The sequence below is a fragment of the Quercus lobata genome, chromosome 6, assembly GCF_001633185.2.
Source record: "Quercus lobata isolate SW786 chromosome 6, ValleyOak3.0 Primary Assembly, whole genome shotgun sequence".
In the NCBI taxonomy this organism is placed as follows: Eukaryota; Viridiplantae; Streptophyta; class Magnoliopsida; order Fagales; family Fagaceae; genus Quercus; species Quercus lobata.
The window spans coordinates 6,325,225-6,338,071 of record NC_044909.1 but is presented as its reverse complement, the minus strand read 5'-3'; the positions used below and the strand labels follow the sequence as shown (position 1 = coordinate 6,338,071).

General features: G+C 32.9%; 2 protein-coding genes across 2 annotated transcripts; one reads left to right on the top strand and one right to left on the bottom strand.

Annotated features, from left to right (window-relative positions):
• Positions 1-5,643: 5,643 nt before the first annotated feature.
• On the top strand, positions 5,644-6,533 carry LOC115950520 (protein DMP2-like). The gene has a single exon (XM_031067709.1). It carries the CDS (start codon positions 5,690-5,692, stop codon positions 6,305-6,307), a length of 618 nt encoding a protein of 205 aa, XP_030923569.1. The 5' UTR covers positions 5,644-5,689; the 3' UTR covers positions 6,308-6,533.
• Positions 6,534-9,526: 2,993 nt separating this feature from the next.
• On the bottom strand, positions 9,527-12,037 carry LOC115950721. Its single transcript, XM_031067957.1, has 4 exons — positions 10,948-12,037; positions 10,331-10,538; positions 9,985-10,114; positions 9,527-9,889 (listed from the first exon to the last, which is right to left on the bottom strand). The coding sequence occupies exons 1-4, from the start codon at positions 11,853-11,855 to the stop codon at positions 9,612-9,614; spliced, it is 1,524 nt and encodes a 507-aa protein (XP_030923817.1). The 5' UTR covers positions 11,856-12,037; the 3' UTR covers positions 9,527-9,611.
• Between the last annotated feature and the right edge of the window lie 810 nt (positions 12,038-12,847).

Here is a 12,847-nt window from a genome sequence, read left to right as displayed (position 1 = left end):
ATATAAAATGATTGTTTTAAGGGCCGTCAAACAATTCACAAGTTGCACAAGTATTGAGCAAACTCTGTTCAAGCAAATTATGACCGGAGACGAAATTCTTGCCCTAGTTCATCTCTTTTTCTTAAAGAAGTTGCTATATATGTGCACCGTAGGGTTTTGTGACCAAGTATCTTCTTGATCTTCATCATGTGGATGAACTGAAGAACTTTGCAGTCAACAACCTTCTTAGTTGGTAATTGAAGTCGCATACTGGGATCCGCACAATTGGTTAGTCACGTACTTAGGAGCTGTGCATCGAAAGGAGAAACTGTCATTATAGAACAAGTCCAATTGGGTATTGGGATAAGGGTTCAACTGTAAGTTGGTAAGGTACTTGGGATTCCTTTACTTGTAACCACTTGTTGTAATAATAGTGGAATTTTGGGAATGGTGACCTGAAAATCACCCGGTGGGGTTTTTGCCGTTAGATTTTCCCCATTCATAAACAAATCATCGTGTTATTTATTTTCCGCTGCATAATTAGTTTATTAGTGATTTGTTAGTGCTACTACGCGCTTTGCATGTTAATTTGATTAATTAATAAACTTGGCTAATTAATCAATTAATTCATCACAAAAGGTTAATTCGTTTTTGGCCTATCACCAACCATCCACATCATATGATTCACACCTCAAACCCAAACAAACCCAGATCAATTTTTTTTTTTTTTTTTTTTTTTAAGAAAAAAACTCATACCCATGATGGAAATTTACATTGGACAATGACCTTATAACTACCAACCACCATGCATCACACCCAGAAACCACCGTCCACCATCTTCCTAGATCGCAATCCAACCATCATCCTCTTAGATCCAGATCTAGGCTCATAGATTTAAACAGCGACATATGGCATGAGTTTTGAGGGTTAGCCGGCTTTGAAACCGTTTCAGTGGCAGTGGTCTGAAACCTTATGGCTTGAGCTTGGGCTTGAGGGAGAGATGGAGATTTTACTAGCGTGAAGGCAAGAAAGAATGTAGAGAGAGAGAGAGAGAGAGAACAGGGTAATCTAAAAAAATGAAACAAATTAGTTTAATAGACAAAGCACAAACGATGTTAGTGTTTAAGGACCAAATTGGTCATTTTAAAAAACCTTTGGATGTTTTTGGTATTGCTCCAAACCCTCGGGGTTGGTTATTGTAATTTACCCAATTTTTAATTAAGAAGCTGAGAAATTGAAATTTAATTTTTAAATCTCAATTTTAGCCAATTGAGATAGTATTGCGCCCCACCCATAAAAACCAGTGCATTGAATCAACTATCAAAAACAGCAAAAATTCTTTGAGGTTTGAGAGAATGTTGAAAATTTTGTATTATAACCTTTCTTATAACTTTTGAGAGCTCTGTTCTTGATGCCTTTGTTTGGTTTGATTTAGAAGTCATTTATGTCAAAAGCACAAACCTGGGTGGTTGAGCTTGAGAATCACACATTTAGTTTAGCTTCATTTACTTTAGAAAAGAAAGTACTCTCTATTTTCCAGTTGACGCAAATTCTTACACAACATGGCAGAAGATTTGGACTCGGTTATTGGAGGCTAATTTCGATCGGTCTTTTTTTTTTTGTTTTTTTTTTGGAGAGTTGCTGGGTTAACTAAAACCCACAATTTTGATTGGTCTTTAATTGGATTAATTAGAATTAATTTCACTTTAGTTTTGGTCAACGTTGGGTTTGGATTTCGTAAATTGAAATAGGCTTTTTTGTGAGATTTTGGAGGCCTTCGTTCTAAGTGTGATATGGTTTCATGGGTTCACCATAAATTTAGGGAATGAAACGGGTTTGTGTGATTTCTTGACTTGTAGTGAGTGTTGGTTTTGGATTATTGAATTGAAGAGGTTATTTATCCAGATATGCTAACTAATACTTTGCGTAGATTGTGTAATTTCCTCCTCATAAAGTAATGCATTCAAAAGTCCCATGATGTTTATGATTTTTTCTTTTTCTTTTTTTGAGAAAATGTGTGTATGACTTAATTTGATGTAGCTAATTGTTTCTCTTGTGGCTTGACTTATTGTATGTGCCTCATGATTGTTTCCGTCGAGAAAGAATTATGTTCACTTGTAATTAAGACAAGTTTCTATTTATCTTACTCTCTTTATTTATTGCTACACATCTTCATGTGACATTTCTTAATATATTAATTTTCACATTGACAAATATATATTCATTTAGTCTTGCTAAATATATTTTTTAGCATTGCTAAACATATTTCTTGACTTCTTCCATATGCTTCATAGCTTCAATTACTTGAATATGAGAAAATCACATTTCCCTTTTGTATTTCTATCACTCATTACATTGATCAAGTCTGGCTCAATAGTACAGGCAAATGAGGTGTTCGCCTAAGGTCCCTAAGTAGAAAAAAGACCTCCAAATTTTAACCAATATAATTATTTCTTTCATTGTAATAGTATTAATTAAGCTGAAATATTATTTAATGAATAGAATATCAATTTTTTATCAAATGAAAAAAAAAGAAAAAAAGATAAATGCTACATCCACAATATTTTCACAACACTTTCGTAACAAATCTTAAGTAGCAAGTTGTTACTGGCTATTACTAGTAAGCAAAAAAAAAAAAAAAAAATAGTGGTAAGTTCAAATTAAAACTAGTAAAAACATAACATCTAGGATTTGTATATTGTGGATGTAGCATTTCTAAAAATAAATAAATAATAAGAGCAATGCTGCATAAATAAAAAATTTCACAACATTTGAGTTAGTAAGCTTTTACATTATGCTAGTTGGTTCACCACATTCTGCCATTTTTTTTTTAGGGCTTTTATATGTTTATATTATACTTGCAATGTTAATTTCTATTGTAGACACATAAAAAAATGGCAAATATTGTACACATTTGCAAACTACATTTTTTACTTTTCGTGTGTCTAAAATGTAAATTTATATTGCCAGTACAATATAACCATTTTTTTTTTAATGTGAAATATGTTTCAATCTATTAAAGAAAAATTTGGATACAACAAGTCAACAAAGAAAAGACCGTAGAAATAAAAGAATAACAATGAAAATATATTATAGTTAATTTTGTGGATGCTAGTTCTTTTTCTTTTCTTTTTTTTTCTTTTTAAATAAATGCATTATTCCTATTATATTAATACCAATTAAAAAATATATAAGTGTTAGTAGAACAAGATAGCAAAAATTTAATAAGTAATTTAATTTGCATCTAAAAAAACAAGACAATAAAGTTTAAGTAATATTTTAATTGTTTTTTAAAAGTCATATTTAAATATATAAATGTTTCAATTTAGTTTTCGCCTTAGACCCCTAAATGTATCAAATCACTCTGAATTACATTATCTTTTTGCCATCCCCGTCCAACTAACTTGTTCAAATGATGCAGTGGTACATTAGGTTTTATTTTATTTTTTATATATTAATATTTTAAAGTGATGAATTAAAGTTTTTATTTAATATTTATATAAAAATATAAGAAAAATTATGATATTCTGTATAAGCCCGAAAGAAAAAAAAATTAACATTTTTAGAAACACAATCCAACACTAAAATACAAACAATCTAAAGAGCCACAAAGATTGTCAAAGCACGTGATCATATATATGCGTCAACGAAACGAAGTCTATGGAGGGCTAAGGTAAAGGACAAAGAAAATAAACACACTGAGAAAATTAAGCATTCTCTTGAAAAGTACAAACATGCCTATGAATGAGATTATGCAAGAGTGTGGAAGAAAGCTTTCTTGGCAAAGGTTAAAAAAAAAAAAAAAAAAAAAAAAAAAAAAAAAAACTGAAACAAAGGCTAGACATATATACCTCTAGCACCAACACCAACCTTTTTTTTTTTAATTTTAATTTTAAGCTGAACTGCATGAGTAGCTAGGTTTTCCTGGTGGAACTTAGTTAGGTTATAATCAATCAAGACCATCTAACTACCACGGAAAATAACCTTTCTTGTTCAATTCAAATTTGTATAATGTATTACTTTTTTTTTTTTTAATCTAAGTCCGTACCGTAATGTACGTACTTTCTACCTTATAGTAGCTGAACCTTATTGCTAATAGATATATTAGTCTATCATTTTCAGGAAACCCCTCCATGGTTCAAATTCTCTCCACGTTTGTTGACACTATGTGTGTGTTTGGGTTCGACTTTATTCACGCGTTTTCATTTGGAGTATTGCGGTTACTGTTCAATGAACAGTAACCGCAATTGTTGACTTTCTACAGTGAACAGTGCATATATACACTGTTTACGGACCCACAAATTCTACTTTTTATCAACTTTTTTATTAAAAATGGGTCCCACGGTACTATTTACACATTTAAAAATTATTTGCTACAGTGTTTTAAGTTTTAAGTTTTCAGTTTCAGCAAAATAAGTTCTATCCAAACAGACCCTATATCTCCAACAAGCATGTTGAACATGAGATAAGTATAAATAAAACAAGAAACAGATTTAGAGATGCCACTTTGATGAACTATTTTAGTCATTTCTAGTTATGAGAGAAAGTAACGTTATTGAACACAGCGTGCATACGGCACTTGGCGTCTTGGACATGCATTAATTCACCCATTTCTTCTGGATAAGAGTTAATGTACTTATTAACGTCAAGCACTAAAATAAAACAACATCCTTTAATAATTGCATGTACGAAGTATATATGGGCCAGAGGCACCTATTTTATACTTTTTTTTTTTTTTTTTTTGGTCGGTATAAATAAGAAATTTTAGAGGTTTCCCCCACACGCTTTTTCAAAGTATATACTTAGAAAAAGCTTTGAACTGGTTCACCCACAAAAAATTAAATATTACAACTGCATGTTTGGTCAACCAAGATTGATTTAGCTATAGCTAGATATATAGAGCTCCAAGTGACACTTTTACCACCTGAGTGGTGGGGGTTTAATGTGTGAGGGGTTTGAACTACTGTTTATAAGTGTAACAGAATAAATTCTAAAAGCTTGGATTGATAGAAAATGTTGTATATAAAATCAATTTGAAAAATATTAACTGAAAAGTAACAAAAAAAATTAAATAAAATTTTAATTATTATTCAAAATATAATGTAAATTAAACTCAATTGAAATTGGGAAATAAAAATTTTCCTTCTCAAACAATTATACATGCTGCACCACATTCACACTTACATGTAATCTATATATGTAGATACCACATACATACTTTCATCTTGAGAAAATTCTCTCTTACACTCATTTCTCCATAGTTTTATACAATATCCATATAATTAATACATTGATCACATATTTTAAAAGTGTGAACGTAAAAAAAATGGATGTGAGATATAAAAGCTCCTTTCATCTTTTATATATATATATATATATATATATCAAATTAACAAGTGTAAGTAACACTATTCTTCTCATCTCATATAAGTGTGTAATCTTAAACTTTACATAGACGTGAATGCGATGTAGCATGTATACATAACACTAATACTTTTTGCCGCCCATGACCTCACCCTAGGTATTCCCACAAGTAAAGGCAACGCTAGCTACCCAACTCTCTCTTCAATTCTAAGCAGACCAAATCATGAAAGCTCTCTCTAGTCTCTATATCAGCTCAATTGCTCTATAAATACCCCAAAAGTTAGTTGCCACTTGCAACTTCCATAACCAAAAAGCAAACACTAGAAACTCACCAAAACATTCCCAAATGGATGCCTCAAAGTCCAAGCAAATCTCTCAGTCGTCTCAGACAACAATCAAAGACAAAACACTATCAGGGCTAGGCAACCTTATTAGGCTCCTCCCAACTGGTACAGTCTTCTTGTACCAATTCCTCAGCCCTGCCCTATCCAACAATGGCCACTGCACTACAACCATCTACAAGTACCTCACTGCCATTCTTGTCGCTGTGAGCGGCTTTTCTTGCTTCTTTTCTTCATTCACTGATAGTTACGTTGGAGATGATGGGAAAACTCACTATGGGATTGTAACATCGAAGGGCCTTTGGACCTCGGAAGACTCTAAGATCGTGGACTTATCGGCCTATAAGCTTCGGTTTGGGGACTTTGTTCATGGTCTTTTTGCACTGACTGTGTTTGGGGTTCTAGTGCTTTTGGACCAAAAAACTGTGGGTTGCTTCTATCTGGTGTCTGATTCGTTGGAGAAGACTTTGCTCAAGGTGCTTCCTCCAGCTGTTGGCGTGGTTTCTAGTGGGCTTTTCATGTTCTTCCCTAACAACCGCCATGGAATTGGATACCCTTCAAGTACTGACTCTTCACAGGTTTCCAAGTCTGGTGGTAGCGAAGTATCATTGACGAAAGTCTAAGCAAGTTTGAGTGTGGTTTCTTTGGTTTTTTTCTTATTCTGAATTTGTTGCCTTATATTCATGATTCCCTGTATAAAGTTACACACGCATACATGTATGTATTTGTTTCCTAGCAAGTTTGAGCATGGTTTCTTTGGTTTTTCTTATTCTGAATTTGTTGCCTTGTATTCATGTTTCCCTGTATAAAGGTTACACACAAATATATATGTATGTATATGTTTGCTAGCCCTTGAAGTCAAGTTGCACTTGTACTTTTATCCCTTCTAACAATGAGTGTTCTGGTTCAATTCGTGAAAGAAATTGGGTCTCAAAAGGGCCTGGAAGAACATTTCCATACACAGGGGCTTAATCAGGAATTTTTGTTCGAGGGTCAAGTTGCGACGCTAATATATTTATTAAGACAACCTCCACATACACATATATTTACACACATATATATACACACACTTTTTTATTTGACAAGTTACATATATACACACACCCAACCAAAAAAAAAAAAACCTTAGTATTTTCAATCAAAATTATTTTTTATGGCGATCTTTCATAAAATAAAATTCAATTTTTTCATTTTCTTAGAGAAATTCTTAAAAAGTTTCATTTTAAATACAAATTATCAAACTTTATAGTAAAGTAAGTAAAAAATCTTTCAATTGAACTAATGAAATTTTCAAAAATATGAATGATCCAAAACTTGGAGGAATAAATTAGATTCCAAACATATTTAAAGTTACCTTACTCTAACCCATTATATGGCAACTAAAGACACATTTCATGTACAGTTTTAGTAACAAATTTTTTTTAATGAGTCAATGACTTGTTAATCACCACATAACAGGTTGAAAAAGATAAATTCAAATATGTTTGATACCAAATTTTATCAAATATTTAACAGATATAAGAGCACATTTTACAATAAAAAATAGAATTGCAAAAAATAAGTTATATCTCTATAACTATTAGACCATTTTTTTTTTAAGTGCATTATTGGACTAATTCATATATTTGGAGGGACCAACTCTTATTTTTGTAGACTAAATTTTGAAAACTTTAAAATAATTGTATATATATTTTAAAAATTTTCAAAATTCATGGCCCCCCCACCCTTTGTACATACCTCCGCCCTGTCCATATGGTAGACGTAAGAACGTAGGATTCATGTTTGAAATAGGGAAAAAAAGGTTTGAAATATCACATATGTTTGTACTTCTCTCTCTCTCTCTCTCTCTCTTTGATGAACTCTCTCTCCCTCTCTCTATTTATATATGGTCTCTCTTGGGTTCCAAGTGTAACTTTCATTATTATAGGTTGGTTTTGATTTTTGTTGGTAGTCATGATCAAATAAGCCGTTAATCCAAAGCATGCTTTAGCCTTTAGTCAATTGGCTTGTTATTAGTATTAAAATAAGGGTAGAATAAAAACATATGGAAAACAAGAGAGCCAAAGAGACAAAAGTGTATGTATGAATAATATTTGTATATTTTTTTTGTGTATCGTTATATAAGGATTGACTTTTTTTTTTTTATATATATACATATTATGTGTACAGTATAAGTAATAGGAGTGCAGAACAAATAATAGTATGTTGAGCGACTAAGCCTGTTAGTTAGGTTGATATTAACAAACTAATGTATATATGTATATACTAACAATTAGATACATGCTGACAACTAGAGATTGATTAATCCATTTATTTTTTTAATGTTCATTTACAAAAAGAATCTAGAAGAAAATCAGAGGAATAGAGGATGGTTTCTTGTAACAATGCCTAATTACTGTGATGTAATGAACTGGGCTATCCAAAACTTGTAAGGCAAAAGTTTTAAGGATAATTCTGTGCAAGCTTTGCTTGGGAGGCAGCAAAGGTGAGTTTTAAGGGTAATTTTGTGCAAGCTTGCTTGGGAGGATGCAAAGGTGTGTTAGAATCTATGATGTGTCAGACATGCATGTTAGAACTGAGAAAACCTTGCTCAAGCTATCAGATGGGAAGTCAGGGCATGTTTAATGTCTAATAGTGGTTCTAGTAATTCAATTTTAAAATAAAATATTTTGCTAAAAATTTGGTATATATGCTTTGGCAATGCTGAGAAATAGATTAAGATTCAATATGCAATATCACTTAACCAGTAGAAACCATTTGTATGTCAAACATATTATAAGTAATCACCCTCTCACATAAAGGTTAACCCATAAACATGGAACATTTTCTTATTTGAAATAATAATTACATATGTTGGATACACTGTATATCATCTCTAATTAGTGAGCAAATTTATTTTTTTTTTATTTTTATTTTTTTTCCAAATAACTCAAAGATAAGAGAAAAAGTTTAATATATGAGAGTCCGAGCTATTGTAGGCCCAAAAAAAAACTATTCTAGGCCGTGTAAATTATGAGGTACGGCCGAACGGCAAGTATTTCAATTTAGGCCCAACCTGGCCCGGTAATGCCTGTTTTCTTGGGCTAGTTCAAGCTACAAAAGTCAATCCAAAAAGCCATGCATTCCCTACAAGCTAAGTCAACAATGAAAGTCAAAGCAATAAGCAAATTATCTACCTATTGATCTTTTCTTTTTCTTTTTTTCTTTTTTTGAGAAGATATTGATCTCATTCTTATTCTTTACTTTTCCCCAAAATATATATATAAACCTTTTTTTGGGTGAGAATTTGATAGTTAAAATGGGAGAGGAGATATTTCAACTCTAAATGTTAATTTTAAAAACATTAAGAGATGTCAATTAAATTACAAGTCTCTTGGCTCTATATAAATCTTTAGAAAAATTCTAAGAGCACATAAAATAACACAACTTGTGCCACAAATGTCCACGTGGCAGATTTTAAATGGTGGAGAAAAAGTGATGGGTCCATGCGAAAGTGACAGGCAGTCAATTATAGTTTAACATATAAAATAATTGTGGCAATTTATGTAGTACTAGAATTACTCAACTCTTTAACGTCTCAATTTTTCTATATTTAATTTCATTTTTACTCATCTCAAGATTCTCAAGACACAAGGAAACTTTAAAAGGTCATAATTTTGAAACTGTGCAATATGGCTGAGACTCGGTCCTCAACTAGGAGGCTGGGGGGCTTAGAAGTCTGGGAACCCTTTTTTCTTTTTCTTTTTTTATTTAATAAAAAAAGGTTAAAGTTCCCTCCATGTGAGGGGCAAATCCACAACTCAATTTAAATCACAGCCCATTCACTCAAATTTTCATTTATGCCACAAACAAGCAGTTAGTAAAATATAATGTAATATATTTACACATACACATACCCATCAAAATGAGACATCACCATATTGAAATTTAATCATTGTAATAGAAACCCTTTAATCGCCAAATGCGTCTTAAAGAAGAGAGGTTTGTGATTCTCACAACCCTTTGATTTAGCTTCCTCCCTCGTCTGATGGCAATTTCTTGAGCACTCTCGCGTACTTTCTTTATGTCAACCTTAACTATGTGGTGGTCAGAGGTACCTTTGGATGAAATGACTGAGTATGTGCCCGGAACAAACTTGTATGGTGAATCTGATGATGCCAAAATGTAGTCCACTCGAGTTCCATACTTGCATGTACCCTGCACATCTGCTCTTACCATATTCACAATCAGCGAAAATTCTTTAGGCAAAAAATGTTTTTAAGTATACAAGTCAGCCATATTGAGAGAGAAGGTCACTTACTTTGGCCTTTGGCCAGGATGACCACTGACTCACATTCCCCTGCAAAGTCCTGTGAATCTGCGTACCCTTTTCCCTTCAAAAACCTCGTCACCTCTACCTTTGGAGTAGGCTTTCCTAACTTCTCATAATACTGCAATACATATGTTGGCTTAGTTTCCGACAAGGACAATAATTTTAGCATACAGCAGCACTTAATTGAATATTTTTCACACTTTCACAACTACTAAAAAATAAAGATGGTGTAAGTGGTAGACTTGAGTGAAAGTAATGTTGCTCCAATCACAACAAGGGATGTCAAAAGTTGTGAAAAATTGTGTCCCTAGTATTACTTGTGTAGAAGCATTACCTTGACAATATCTGTCCATCTTTCTGATGAGTAATCTGATGCATTGAGAGAATTAAGACCACCTGCCAATATGTGCGGACAATCAGTTGATTGAATTATTGCGTTCATCTGCTTCATCCTCCAATTCTCATCTAAATGGTCAAGTTGGGTGCAATAGAAGTCAAATTCTCCACCCCATGGCAATTCAATTGTGACCTTTAGCAAGTTCCTGAATTTAACATTATACACAGAAGAGTTAAGAGGATGCATGGATGATGTGGCAACAGCTTTCCAGTTACATATTACTTGTGATGAGGATTTGGGTTTTGCATTTAAGATGCTTAATTGATTCACATGGAAGGTATTGTACCTTCCCTAGTTTGATACTATAGATAACCAGTGCATATACTGTACTCATATTTTGAAATTACTAGAATACCTTGGCACTAACCTTGGTTCTCATTTGTCAAAGTTTGTATAAAAATATTGATTTATAATTCATATAGGTTCCTTTTCTAGTAAAAATTAAGTATAGGGTATAGCATATTCTAATCATACTAAAAACTTGTAATAATAAATATTAAACGCTAATTGTGCTTCCAATTAAAATAAGTCTGTGAGCAGAAGGAAAAGGGTACCTGAAATCATCATCATTAGCAATTTTCTGAACTTTCCACCTCTTAATTGGCCATTTGGAGAAGACAGCATTACCATACTCTGGAGCCCAGCTCTCAGCAAACACATAATTCATACCCAAGGTAGCTGCCAAATCAGAAAGAGGTTTCATGCCTTTCCCTTCCTCTGCCTTCACATCTTGCAGAGCCAATATATCAGCATCCAACTCTTTGAGTACTTCCAGGATGGTCCTACCACTTCCCAGGAAGTCATCACTCTGACTAATAATCATACTAGAAGGAAAGCACACAGGAGACCTCGCTGGAATCCCACTACTGTGGACTCTTTTTGGAGTCATGCTTGATGATTCCTCTTGCTCATCTTCCACAGAACTAAGCAACTTAGTGTTTGCTAATGAGATCTCATTATCAGGAAGATTAATAGAAACCTTTAACTTTGATCTTGTGATCTTCTTCTGCTTAGAAACACGTTCAGGACTAGTCAGTGTGGCACGTATAGGTGATTGCTTCAAGATACTCTTGGGATGAGAATTCATAGACTTAGCCTGAAAATCATTCAGCATGGAACTCTTAAACATATTCTCCCCGTGATTGATGCTAACTGGTTTCGCAGCCTTTGGTACAGCAGGTGCCAAGGTGAACATGGCAACATTGAATGTGGCAATTCTAATTGGCCTTTCAGGTACAAAATGACCCGGTTTGCCATTTATATGAATTGTAGATCTTTTGGTGCCTGGTTGTACTTTAGACTGAAGTTTAGAGTTCCACTTTACAAGCCTCTTGATGACAACTTTTGGCCTCGGCCGCTTCCATATCAACCACCGTATCTTTGAGTAGAGGTGCCGGAGTTTCCTTCTAAGGCTACTTAACAAGTAAGATGATTGGTCATTGTAAATATTCTTAAGAACCATTTCGGTATCCTATGAAGTTCTAGCACTATATCACTACCAACAATTTGAGAGTATCAATTTTTTTTTTTTTTTTTTTTTTGAGAAAGATGAGAGTATCAATTTGAGATAAGCATTATGTCAAAGAAATTGGTAGTCATGTGAAAACTTGAGGGATAGCCTTAGTAGGAATGGCTAGGTTCCTGTTGAAGAAGAAAAAGAAAGTGTAGCTATAGGAATGACAGTAGTCAGCCTTAATAGGGACAAACAAAGATTCCTACTACTCCAAGCAGTGGGGTGGGCGTTGAAAATGGTGCATATGGTTGATCCTCTTTTTTCCGCCACACCAACTAGTACAGTAAGCAGGGAAATTATAAGGAAATAAAAGACTTCTGACTTCTGAGTCTCCGACACTGATTCTGAAAGTGATCTCAAAGAATCTAGGATAGAAATGTAACTCTTTAAAGAACTTTTTTGAAGTAGATCTAATTTAAGCTCCAAAAATTTTATCAGAACATAGGAGAACACATTAGTTTTCCAGTTTTACATGTGAGGGAAAAACTTGGGCACAATTTTTTTACTGTAGAAACTTAAGTTTCGCAATTAAATTCAACCACATGTCTATATTGACTATTGTAGTAAAATAAATAAATAAATAAATATATATATATATATATAAATTCAACCTATAGCGTTCACTCCTGATAATATCTTTTTATCATCAAACCAAGATACCAATCGATTTTTGGTGTAAATAGAAATTGAACTCCAGATCTCTTATTCAATCATGAAACTTTACCAGTTAAACTAACTGAAACTCACTAGTAAAATAGATATTATTCTTCTCCTAAGAATAATTAAATTCAACTATATAATTAATTGATCAATATAAACAGATTTCAATTTAACTAAGAAACCTAAGATTTCAATTTAACTAAGAAACCTAAGCTTTAAACACTTAAAAACTCTGCCTAAGTTTTGTACTTACATATTAAACCTTTACAGTCAACTCTGTT

Coding starts and splice junctions, on each gene's coding strand:
- LOC115950520 (XM_031067709.1), top strand. CDS start 5,690: ATGGATGCCTCAAAGTCCAAGCAAATCTCTCAGTCGTCTCAGACAACA.
- LOC115950721 (XM_031067957.1), bottom strand. CDS start 11,855: ATGGTTCTTAAGAATATTTACAATGACCAATCATCTTACTTGTTAAGT. Junction 10,539..10,947: donor GCTAATGATGATGATTTCAG/GTACCCTTTTCC, acceptor TGTTAAATTCAG/GAACTTGCTAAAGGTCACAA. Junction 10,115..10,330: donor GATGGACAGATATTGTCAAG/GTAATGCTTCTA, acceptor TATGTATTGCAG/TATTATGAGAAGTTAGGAAA.